This window comes from Chelonia mydas, chromosome 21, assembly GCF_015237465.2.
Source record: "Chelonia mydas isolate rCheMyd1 chromosome 21, rCheMyd1.pri.v2, whole genome shotgun sequence".
NCBI classification, from domain to species: domain Eukaryota; kingdom Metazoa; phylum Chordata; order Testudines; family Cheloniidae; genus Chelonia; species Chelonia mydas.
Window position 1 is genome coordinate 6,151,582 of NC_051261.2, and position 12,378 is coordinate 6,163,959.

A 12,378-nucleotide genomic window follows, 5' to 3' on the forward strand; every position below is an offset into this window, starting at 1 on the left:
TAATAAAAAGAAAAGGAGTACTTGTGGCACCTTAGAGACTAACCAATTTATTTGAGCATAAGCTGTCGTAATGGCCCAACTTGATTATCATACACATTGTAAGGAGAGTGATCACTTTAGATAAGCTATTACCAGCAGGAGAGTGGGGTGGGGGGAGGTATTTTTTCATGCTTTGTGTGTATAAAAAGATCTTCTACGCTTTCCACAGTATGCATCCGATGAAGTGAGCTGTAGCTCACAAAAGCTTATGCTCAAATAAATTGGTTAGTCTCTAAGGTGCCACAAGTACTCCTTTTCTTTTTGCGAATACAGACTAACACGGCTGTTACTCTGAAACAACTCATTAAATGTTTGCCAAATGCTTTGAGGCCCTCTGATGGAAGGCTCTATAGAAGGGCAAGTACTATAATAACTGGAAGTTTTGAGCTGATTCAGTATCAGCCTTTAACCAAAACTGTTCAGTAATTGGGAACACCTGAGCTCCAAGTCTTTCCAATATCATTATTTATTGTTGGTTTAGTACGAACAATCCACTCACTGTACAAAACACAAAAAGATCAGTCCTGATATCCAAGTTGCCATTAATTTTAATGGAAGATGTATGTCAAAACCCGACAGATGGCTTTGAATATCTCATCTAATGCCTGCCTAGAAGTTACAGCCTCAGAATATAGGACTGCATTGAACTTATATGGAATTCTGGACACCAGATCTTTCTCAAAATATCAAAAAACATAAAAATGAAGTTTGTGATTGCCCAAAAAGGTGCTGCAAAAGGTTATGGAAGATCCAGGTTTTTACCATTCCAGTTCTTGCATTCCCAGACATTCAAAAAGAACATACAAAAAATTCCTATGCAAGAGACAGACATAAAAATAACCCCCACATCCCCACACACAGAGCTGCATGCTTCAATGAGTTCTTTGTTACCTGCTTCCTTATAGTAGAGCTGCGTCTGCCACTGATCAGAAGCCCACAACGGACCATCGGTGGAAGATGGAGAGGAAAGAACACAGGCAAATGTCAAGGTGACCACTGACAACCAAAATACTTGCTTGAAGGGTATTTCAAAAACTGTACTCATTAGTCTTGGTGGGGAAAGGAGCCAGATATGGAAAACAATTTCAATGATCTACACTCTGTCAGTTCACAGCAACTTTGGAAAGACTAAGTAATTTAATATAAAAGCACTGTAATCCTGAAACTGGAACAGGGGAGCCGATTGCCTTGACACAAGCCTGTACTTAACCTCTTCCTTCCAACCATATGGAAATTCAGTATATAAACCCCTTCGCTCTAAATCAGGTTGGTTATAATTTTCAGAGAGCACCTCTCCAAAGTAGGTCCATTATACTGGATGATTTAAAGCAGGGATCTCAAACTCCAATCACCAGGAGGGCCACAGGAGGACTCGTACATTGGCCTGAGGGCCACATCAATCCCCCCCACCCCCGCTGCCCCCAACTCCACCCCTACCCCCGGTGCAGGAGGTGTAGGAGCAAGTGGCAGGGGGCTCAGGGCAGGGGGTTGGGAAGTAGGAGGGAGAGTGGGGTGTGGCAGGGGGTTGGGGTGCAGGCAGGGGGCTCAGGGCAGGGAGTTGGGGTGCAGGGTGCAGGAGGGGTTGGAGTTCCAGCCCGGCGCCGCTTACCTGGACCGGCTCCAGGGTGGCAGGGGCATGCGCCACGGTGGGCCAGGGTAGGCTCCCTGCCTGCCCTGGCCCCGGCCTCGTGCCGCTCCGCTCCGGAAAGCAGTGGGCACCCTGTCCCTGTGGCCCCGGGGCGAAGGGGAGCAGAGAACTCCCTGAGCCGTTCTTGCCTATGGGTACCTCCCCCAAAGCTCCCAGTGGCCTCGCTTCCCTGTTCCCGGCCAATGGAAGCTTCAGGGAAGGTACCCACAGGCAAGGGCAGCTCAGGGAGTTCTCTGCTCCCCCTCCCCCCCAGGGCCGCAGGGAAGCTGCGCGGGGCCCTCAGCATCACAATGGTGGCAAATCTGCGGGCTGGATCCAAAGCCCTGAGGGGCCGCATCCGGACCAGGGCCGTAGTTTGCCCACCCCTGGCCTGGAGGTAGGCTGGGGACGTGGTGCGCTGGGGAGGGAAAAGGGGGGGGGGGGCGGTGGTGCGCTGGGGAGGGAAAAGGGGGGGGCGCGCAGCACAGGGAGCTTGGCAGGCTGCAGGGAAGAACCCCGTGGGCTGCATGTTTGAGTCCCCTGATTTAAAGCCACAGGGAGAGGGGGAGAAAAAAGTAAACTGGTTTCCCTCTGTGCTGTTAATGTAAGTATATTAATGTGTTCTTCATAATAACCTCTGATAAAACATAAAAAATTGACACCAAATTAAACCTTTTCCAAACAACAAGATCATGATTACAAATGGCTTCATAATTACTGTTTATGCAGGTGGATATTAGTGCCTGATCTGAAGGAGGTCTGAGCCTGCTCTGCTAAAAGTCCTTCCTTTTATCTTATTTTTGGGGTTTAGAAATTCTTATGTTTCTGTAAAACTAAATCAGGGGAGATAAGGATAGAGAAAGCCTAATGGATCATTCAGCCCAGCTGCCTGCCAGGACAGTTAACTGCTGAATTCTAAGTATGTCAATTTTATTGTGTTTAAGAATCACCATTATAGCGTTCATTTTGCAGAAATGATTTTTTATTTTTTTTTTAATCAATGAGCTGTAGTGAGAGAAAGCAAGAGAACAGATTTCATGAGCTGTCACAAGCAGTGAGGTATATTTTAGACTATTGGTGACAATGATTCTGATATTTAAAGTTGTTTCACAATGAATAATATTTTATTATTACAGATGTCAGACTCTAATTAGGACCTGTCAGCTCCGCTTCACTGTGAGGAATGGGGAAAATAGAGTAATGATTTCAGATCTGCAGTAATCACCCTCACTTTGTTAAGAAGCCAGCGCGCTGCACAATCCCTGTGGCCAACACAGCCCCAAAAAACATTCAGAGACACAGATCTGTTACATTTCACAGAAAGCCCCATCAAAATCATTTCCCCCCACCCCTCATGATGAGAGGCTGAGTTTCATATATTTGGTGACTTCGGTGGCACCGTGATTGATACTTGGCCCCCCAGTTACAGCAAAATATTTATTCTTCGTGGCCTCTCTCTGAGCTGCAATCCAATTCCATGTCAGGCCAGATGAGGTCAGCAGGGCAAGGAGAAGAAAACGCCTCTATGACCATTCTCTTCTCCCCCACCCTCCTATGAAGCAATCACAAGCACTTCAAGATGCTGCTTGGCTTCTTGCCTTCTCCCCCACCCCCGTGGATAAATCCTGAAGAGCCAAGGGCCCCATCTAGGTTAGAAAAACGAGGTGCGTTTAGCAATGTCGTGTTAGTGAACTCGAACACCATTTAGCCTCTAGAGCAGAAAGGCAACGGTGCTTAAAGATGTGTTGCTGAACAGGAAATTTGCAAACCCCACCTCATCTTCCTAATCTACACAGGTCCCGAGCTGGTGACCGACTCCTTTCATCAGCTGTCTTTTTGGAAGAGGCTCTCTTTGAAACAATGTTTATTTTAGCCACACTTACCTGGCAAGGGAGCAATCAGTCCTCTGACCTGTTAGGGAGACAAATAAAGCAATATAAAGGCTTGCACCAGGGAACAGAAATGGGAAAACGCTTTTGATGGACATGCAGACCTTAATTTGGAAACGGGGGGAGGAGGGGAAGAGGGAGAACAACAACTTTAAGGAGCAACAATGTGGCTGCTTCCCCCAAGAACTGTTGCTATTAAGATCACGAGAGCCCGTCCCCGTTGGCAAGGCTCCTCGGTGGCTGACCAGGAAATGCAGAAACCAGCTTCAGCTGCCTGAGGACTCTTTCTTTGGAAAGCATTGTATCTGAAAATTGGTTCCCCTGCACTCTAATTGTTGACTTCCACTGCCAAAATAACTAGGCTTCTCAACCTCTCCCTCCCCCCCCCCCCCCCAAGGGAGCTGGGGGGGGGAGAGGAGAGAGAGATTATACTTTATGAAACCACTTAGAAAGATTGAAAACATTCTCTGATTTGTTAGCCCACAGGCTCAAAGTGCTAGCATTTAGCTATTTCAGGAGGCAGAGCTTTAATGATATTTTCCGCAATCATATTTGCTAAATTGTTCCATTAACTTTCATTCGGTTTGCAATTTGGGGACCAAGCTACCATGGCTGCTGATGAGACAGGCAGCATTTTAAAATAGCACAGTAAGGAAAAAAGGAGACACAGTATTTGGCAACTATCTTTGATAACCCAACATTCCAGGCCAGACCGTCAGGTGGTATAAATCAACATTACAGCTATGCTGATTTACACCAGCTAATGATTTGGCTCTCCTTTCCCCTCCAGGTTTTAATGCCTCCCTAATCCTGGACAGAAGAGAGCAAAGGAAAAGGGCTAATTGTTGATTGCTGAGAATCAATAGAACACTTTGTGATCAGCCACTTTCCCCTCCCTGCGTAAAAGCTCATTTAACCAAAATGGTGCATAATTTATAAAAAGGTTATTCAGAACCAGAGTTCCCAACCATCTGTCCCACTGCCATCACGGAATATTCATACATATAAATTACACGGCTGCGGCAACATCAAGGGGCTCTTATGTTACAGTGACAAATGTAGACAGTCAGAGACATAATTACTTGTCGAAAGGAAGACCTGCTGGTATTTTTATTACCGGAACTTGTCATCTTTAGATTAAGGTAATTTGCAAGAGGAGTGATAAAACGTAAGCTCAAGGAAAAAAGCAGAAGAAAATAGAAACATGTACTCCCCAGTGTCTGGAGAGATGCAGCTACATGTTGCATTTCAGTGGGCAAAACTTCCTGAAGAGAGGCTGACACAATGCATGAAAAAGGTTTTAGTATACCCACTCCCAGTTAAGTGACATTTTATAAATGGGGCTGGATGCCGAGCACCCAACTCTGTTCATGCCATTGATTTCCTTGCTTTGGATTGGAGGCATAATGCACCTCAGTTTCCTTTGATCTCACAGATAAAAAAACAAAACACAAAAAACCTGCTGTTAAGTGGCTCTTGCTCACTGTCTGACATGCACCAGATCCCTTCACAAGCTCAGCTCCAAAGAAGTTCAAGCATTGCAAAGCAACCACAAACAGCAGGGGCCTCTAAATCTAGAGAGATACAACCAACACATTAAACATTCCTCTTGCTCCTGCCTTCCGCCCCTCAGCTTGAGATCAGTTCAAGGGGCAGGCAGGTTAAGAGGAAAGAGGTCATGGTATGCAGGGGTCAGCTATGAACCAGGAATGTGATTAGTCACAGGGGCAGGTTGGGTGTCATTTGGAGATGTTTAGAGACAGAGGAAAAATGCGCCAAGGAAACAGTGTTTCTGATTCCCCTTCCCCCTCTTCCTAGGACAGTTGTAGAGACCAGGGAATCTCAATATCCTTTCCTCACTTCCTGCAGGTTTGGGCTGATTAACATGAAGCTTTTTTGGGGAAGGAGAGAGACCGAGAACATTTTTTTAACCTGAAAGCCAATACTTCACAACCTGCACACAGTTTAAATGCTCATCCAGAAGATGACTTGCGCACTATAAACTTTGTGGCCTTCAATTCAGACACCTAGCAAAGAGGAGCAGGCCCTGCTATCATGTAAACATAAGGTTCTATGAGTCAAGCCATTTCAGACTAGATATTGAGACTGCCAATCCATCCCCTCCACAAATGCTGGCGGGGGAGGTTTGCATGGAGACATGGATGCATTGCTTGAGGTGTGTGTTTGGCCAGCAGTGATGGGTACATTCAATCTTGACTGCTGGTTCGTGCCAAGTAGATGCGGGGGCAGCACATTCTGTCTGCACATTCCACGAGTAAAGGTCATGTTCTGCTGCATTAGTCTGGCTTGGATTGAACCTACAGAGGTGAAAAGCAGCTCATCTACCATGCAAGCAACCTTTCTACCACCCTAATGAGGCAATGCTTCTAAGATCAGCAGTGAACAGTAAATCACAAGGTTTACGTCTATTCAGATTATTAATGTAGGGGGGCCCTGAGTGGGCACATGCTTCATTTAAACAAATAGATGAGGCACATTAGTACCTCATTAAGCATTTGCCTTTCACAATTACTCAAGCACCCATATAGTGCTGCACCAAGCAAGCTGGAAAAATAAATTCATAAAACATGAATATGTCCACTTAGCACTGGTAATCTAGGACAGTTACGCTCAGTCAGCTGACTAATTCAATAACTACAGATGACTGTCTAATGCAGTGACAAGCGGGTCCCAGACTCACTTTCTCCCAGCGTCTTCTGAAGAAGGTCATGCTTGGCCTGGAGCTTAGTGATCAGGTTCCTGCCTTCCAGGTACTCCTTCATTTTCTGTTAGGGTGAAAGAGAAACAAGACCATCAATGGGATGTTTATTTCTCAGATGACAACCTTTGGTCTGCTGGACTCTGCATACAGTTGTGAACTACAGAGTTTTACTGAACTCTAGAGCGAGAAGGATGAAATAAATCTACAGATGTATATCAAAGTCTCAGCCCCTAACCCAGCAATCTGCCATCTCATTTCTCTTGCCCCAGTCTAGATATGGGCTGACTAGCAGCTGAATGCTTGGCATTTCTGAGACATCTAGCTGGCTGTCTTACACCCTGCTCTCCAGACAGAGAGGGACCGAAACGCATTTTCATCACGTCACCGACAACTGAATGAACAATCTATTTTAACAAACTAAAAAGCTGCTACTGTGCTTATTCTCTCACTTAACCTCTCTCACCCCACTTTACTCCTCAGATACTGCATCTGCCTCTATTCTGGATACACAATAAGGAAAGGAAAAAAACCCAAAGATGACATTTGCTCTGCTCATCGAAAGCTAAAATATCACAGACCATTCTCTATTTGTTTCTCTTGAGCTAGTTAGGTTTTCCCAGCTCTTCAGAAGAGATTCATAAACTATTTCATCCCTTATTCTGGAGAACAATATATTTTTCTTCATTGCTAACATGCTGCAAGTGTACAGAGTGCTGTACAGAAGATCAGTGTCAAGTTTACAGTTGGAACAGGTTAAGCATTTATAATCTTTTGCTCAAATATTAGTGATGAACGCAACCATCGTATAATACACTACAATGTTTCTAAACAACCAACATTTAAAAAAATGGAACCAATACAAAGCGAGGCTCAAGTGAAGCCAATGTCATAGGATGATGAATTATTCCAACTCTTGTCCTCATCTTACTTCATTTCTATCTACTGTCTTTCACTCTAGCTATGTAGTGTCAGCTTTAGATAAGCTCCTTGAAGTACACAGGGTGTCTTAATTTAAAGTGCTACGTGCTCTGTTGGTCTTGTGTGGGTCATAATAATGGGCACGCTATAAATATATTTAAAAGGGTGAGAAGAATCATGGAACAAGATACACATAGTATCTAGGGAAAATAAAACTATTTAGGAGCTCGGAAGCACCCAGTTGTGGGTCTGATGACTGTTAGTTTCTAGAGACAAGTCAGTCACAAAGAAGATTGGCATTTGGGTTTTAATTAGAGGCCAAATATCAGGATGCTGCTCCTGAGTCTGAACTGGAGTAGGAATTTCATCAAAACTAAGTCTCTTGGGAGATTCGCAGCATTTACGGCTTTGTTGCGGGCTGGTACATCAACAGTTTTGGTCCTGGATGAAAGCAGGAAGCATGGAAGTGAATGGCAAAATAAATAAAAAATTTAAGTGAATCAAACATTTCAGAATCTTCAAAAGAACCTTGTACCAAAGTTTAGTGCTGACTGGAGATTTCCTCCCAGAATCTGTCCAAATCTATTCCAAGCATAGGCTGCTGCTTGCATTCTAATCATTTCTATAATCTATTCTACAGTCTATTTCTATAATGCTGCTTGCACTCTAATCATTTCTATAATCTATTCAGATCTAGACAATCTCACTCAAGTTTGACAGACATCCAGGTTGGGGCTTTGTCTCTGCATACCTCATATGAAACAGCCAAATGGTATTGCATTTCATGCTCCAGGGAGTTGGGATGGGGAGAGAAGTCTGATTCTGAAAGGTGCTGAGCTCCCACAACTCTGACAGAAGTCAAGGAGAGCTGAATAGGCTCAAAACATTGCAAGATGTGGCCAACAATGGGTAAATCAAAAGTTTAAAGATCCACAAATAAACTTGCTTCTCCGGAGACCTAAGCTTCTTTCTGAAGTATGGACAAAGAGTAAGACTATGTCATTCTTGCTTTACTTATGCATTCACTATCTCCTGGCACCTTTTGACATCATTATAATGAATGCCCAATAGAATCTGGATTTTCATTGTTATTCAGGCCAAAAGCCAAATGCAGGAGTTTTCCTTTGTCCAATCATTTTATTATATCATTATTAATTATTATTATTATTGTGAGGTGGGGCGAGGGGAGTTGGATCAGAGGCTTTTTACATTTCAATTTACAGCAAGGAACCAAGCTGTATATTTGAAGAAAAAATAGAGTGAATTTAAAATTTTCCACCAGGATTACTAGTTTGCTTCCCCCTCCCCTTATCCCACATCTTAAAGAACAACTGTACGTTTTGTTCTGTGAAGAGATACCGGATTGGCAGCCCTACATACTGAACTCCTGTTTTTCCATGGACCAAGTACACAAAGGACAACGGCAAGTCAACGTTTGTTCACACTGGCCTGTCAAGATGCTGTTCCCCTCAGGGAGGGACCACCTCTAGGTGTAAGGGCCATTCAGCCTCCATGACCCCTTCGCTTCTCGGGCGCTAGGCTGAGAGAGACAACAAGAGGGCTAATCTGTTGTGTGGGGTGGTTTGCATGTCCACTAGGAGCTGAAATGAAAGCACCTAAGAGCCACAGATTTTTAACTACCATCTTTCTGGGTGAGAGCAGAACCAGTGACATGGCTGTGGTATATTCTCCCCCACTACCAATCCATTAAGCCAGCCATTCCCCCACAGCTGAAGTGACAGTTCTATTCCTTCCAGTTAGGCAGAACACTGGAAATGTGTACAAATTTTTTGGCATGTGGACCACAAAGAAAAATCAACAAATCAAGCAGACGTTTTAATGCCATAATATAAAACTGAAGCGTGTAAGGAAGTTTCATCTTTGTTCTTGTTACACAGTGCTTCAGTTACTGTCTCATGGTTTATGAACCACCTTGATGGAACTGCACTATTGTATTTCTTGGCTGCATCTCTTGCCATATTGACGAAGAATGTAAAAGGATGCCATTTGTGGGAAGGTACAGATAGTATTCAAGAATCACTGACTCCTAATGGCAAAATTGACAAATATCCTCATTAGACACAATTCTGCTTTAACATGCAATTTTCTTCTCGTTATCCTATTTATTATTCAGCTAGGGATATTAAATACCAAGGTGGATAAGCAACACGGATGGTTATTTGCATGAAAATAGGATCTGTGTTTTTCTGAAGTTCTATCTGGTCTTCTGCTTATTCCCTACTTAACGCCAGGCTCTTAAACATCTGCTATCAGCATTCTTCATACCAGCTAATTATGACACTACCATCACATTACACCATTAAATCAGCAGTACAAGTTCATGACTTTCTAATAGACAAACACTGTTTGCATGAGTATCTCCAGTTACCAAACACACACCACACAAAACACTGGTCAAAGGGATTGAGAAACTCCTGAAAATCAACAATATAAGAAACCCTCTAACTAATGGATTTTAAGAAACATCTCCCTTGAGACATCAGCATAACTTGAAAAAAAAAAAAAAAAAAAAAAAAGACTTAAATAATGAGAAATTGAAAACCAAAATGAAGATTCAGTCTGTCTGTAAAGTCAGTGCACCTCACCCTGAGATGTGGAAGAACAAGATGCCAAAGCATTCCTTGACTAGGCTGTGCAGTGATTAGAGAAACCTTTTGTTGCAGGACTGGTCATAGGTCAGTGGTTTACTTCCTGCTGTCAGTCAAGATCCCATTAAAACAAATAACCATTTGATAATGAGGTACAAGATTCCCCTCCTGGATCCCATTTGACCATGAATCCTTGGGCCTGAGGGGCTGCACATAGACTCTCAGACTTTAAGGCCAGAAGGGACCATCACAATCTATGTATATATACACACACACCACATATATCTGAAGTATATGAAATGAGAGGAGATGGACATTTTAAGGTACAGAACAGACCCATGTGTATTTCTCTGACCTTTTTTCAGGTCTCTCAGGCTGTGAGGGGTCTCTGAGAGTTACATTAGGAACACTAAAAAGAAAAGGAGTACTTCTGGCACCTTAGGAACACTGAGCCCAATGCAAAGTTCATCCTATTGCTGCTACAAGGAAAACAATGGTTCCTACTGACTACTGGTATCTCATATCCTCTTCATACTACAATAAATCCAACCTTCCAGAGCCTGCCACCTCCCAGGAGCACACGCAAAATAAAAAGGACATCCATTCAAAATCAAAACTGCAGGTTTTTCTTGATGAATAATGAAGATCCAGCAGCATTCTGTTTCAAACTTAATACAAATACCAAAAACAAACACCACTAAAGTATTCCTGAATGCCACATTATTTAATTTCTGGCCTGGATTTAATCTAAGTACAATCAGACACAAGAGGACAAAGACAGACGGGCAGTCAATACAATTTCCATATTGCTAAGACCTCAGAAAGGAGGATATGATAAGTAGTGACAGCATATGCACTGCAATGGCTGTCTGCCCCACATCCACGCACCTTTAATACCCTCCCCCAACCTGAACCCGTTTAAATTCCTCCAGCAGGAAGCAGCTGTCAGGTGAAATGCGTAATAGAGTGAAGTGTCAACTAGAGTACATCTTCCTTTCAAGACTATATGGAAATAGTTTCTGTCCCATATCCTTGCTCCATCTCAAATTTGGGCAGAGCCGTGTTATTTTTTTATTTTTATTTTTTAAAAACAACATCAAAGTGGATGCAATCAGGACAATGAGCGATGTTCCCAGAATGCAATGAGTAAATCAGAGCACCTCACCACTGTGCTAATGGTAGTGATTAAAAGGGAAAGACTGGTACATTAACAGAAGCAGCACGACATTTCCGTAAAATTAATTATCGCTGAAATTATAAATACTCATGTCATGAGATTTGTCAAATTTTATTAAATTCATTTTTGTAGAGCACTTTGAAGAGAGCAAGCATTGTAGTGTTGCTTAATATTTTTAAAACTATTTTAACTATAAAGCCAAAATTATTCCCCATTTTACAGATGGGAATGCTAAGTCATTCTCCTTTCTTCCTATCCTTCGCAAACTGAATTTAAACTCGTTTTTCTGAATGCAATCCCTCTTACATATTGGACCTACCACCACAGTATATGAATGCTGAAAAGTTCAAAAGCAAACAGCATGGTATGTAAATACTGATTTGGAACCAAGGGTTATGTTGATACTTAAAGTTGTTTCTCGTTATCTTCTGATGAGCTTCTGTGCATGTGTGCGTGTGTATATGTTTACGTGCGTGCGCACACAGACACACACACAGTGTATGTGTATATATCACATTTGGTCTGCAATACAGAAGTATATGAAATGAGAGGAGATAGGTGTCTTTCCTTTACACGGGTCTGTTCTGTACCTTAAAAGGTCTGTGTATTTTGATTCTCTCTCTCTCCTAACAATACTGCATTTACCATGGCTTTGTCCTAGTTCTCATTAATGCTCATCAGCTCATTTCTATGTATAAGGAAACAACTCATCTTTACAGATTCAAAGTCTGGAATTCTTAAGGATATTTATAAGTCTGTCTGATAAAACAACACAATAATAAACTATCTGATTTGACTGTTTACAGGGTCCTTCATACATCAGCCTCATTCAGTTCCGAGTTATTTTATCATGGTTGCATATGACATGATAAATAGCACCTTCATTTCTCGGAGACAGCTCTACAATCCTTCTGGGACTACACTGGTCTGGCTGCATGGGAGCAGGATATTAACCCTGAGAAATGGAAAAGTCCCGTGTACAGATAAAATCATAGTAAACTAACCCTATGTGCAAGTGCGTATTTGCACATACAGCATCTGCTCTCTCTAGAGGGAATACCTGAAATTCAATTTACGATACAATTTTTCTCTTTCCATAATCACAAGCAGGCTAGTCAATTGCTTCTTAATTGTATCAATTCACCTGCCCACTTTTTGCTAACTGCCAGTTTCATTTTAAAAGAAGAATACTTTTAAATTTAATGCATTATTTTTAAGCATTTTGAGTGCTTGTCTGAGGGATGATAGGTTTATCGGAGAGTTTACTACCAGACAAGACCTGACAAAAACCAGCCTGTCAGCCAATGTAATTTGCACAGAACTTCACAGTTTTAATAAGCAACACCACTCTCATAAGAGGACTAGGAAAGCTTTAAATATAGCAATCGGCTCTCAAA

At 42.6% G+C, this 12,378-nt stretch overlaps 1 protein-coding gene across 6 annotated transcripts in view; it reads right to left on the reverse strand.

Annotated features, from left to right (window-relative positions):
* Nucleotides 1-12,378, reverse strand: part of SRGAP2 (SLIT-ROBO Rho GTPase activating protein 2) — a 203,326-nt gene that overhangs the window by 35,740 nt on the left and 155,208 nt on the right. For 5 of the 6 annotated variants that reach the window (XM_037884821.2, XM_037884822.2, XM_043533697.1 and 2 more), the window contains 3 exons: nt 6,257-6,341; nt 3,550-3,577; nt 931-961 (listed from right to left, as the gene is read on the reverse strand). In XM_037884821.2, the coding sequence (XP_037740749.1) occupies nt 931-961; nt 3,550-3,577; nt 6,257-6,341 (144 nt within the window). The remainder of the gene's footprint in view (nt 1-930; nt 962-3,549; nt 3,578-6,256; nt 6,342-12,378) is intronic. The other variant, XM_043533699.1, reaches the window with a different exon arrangement.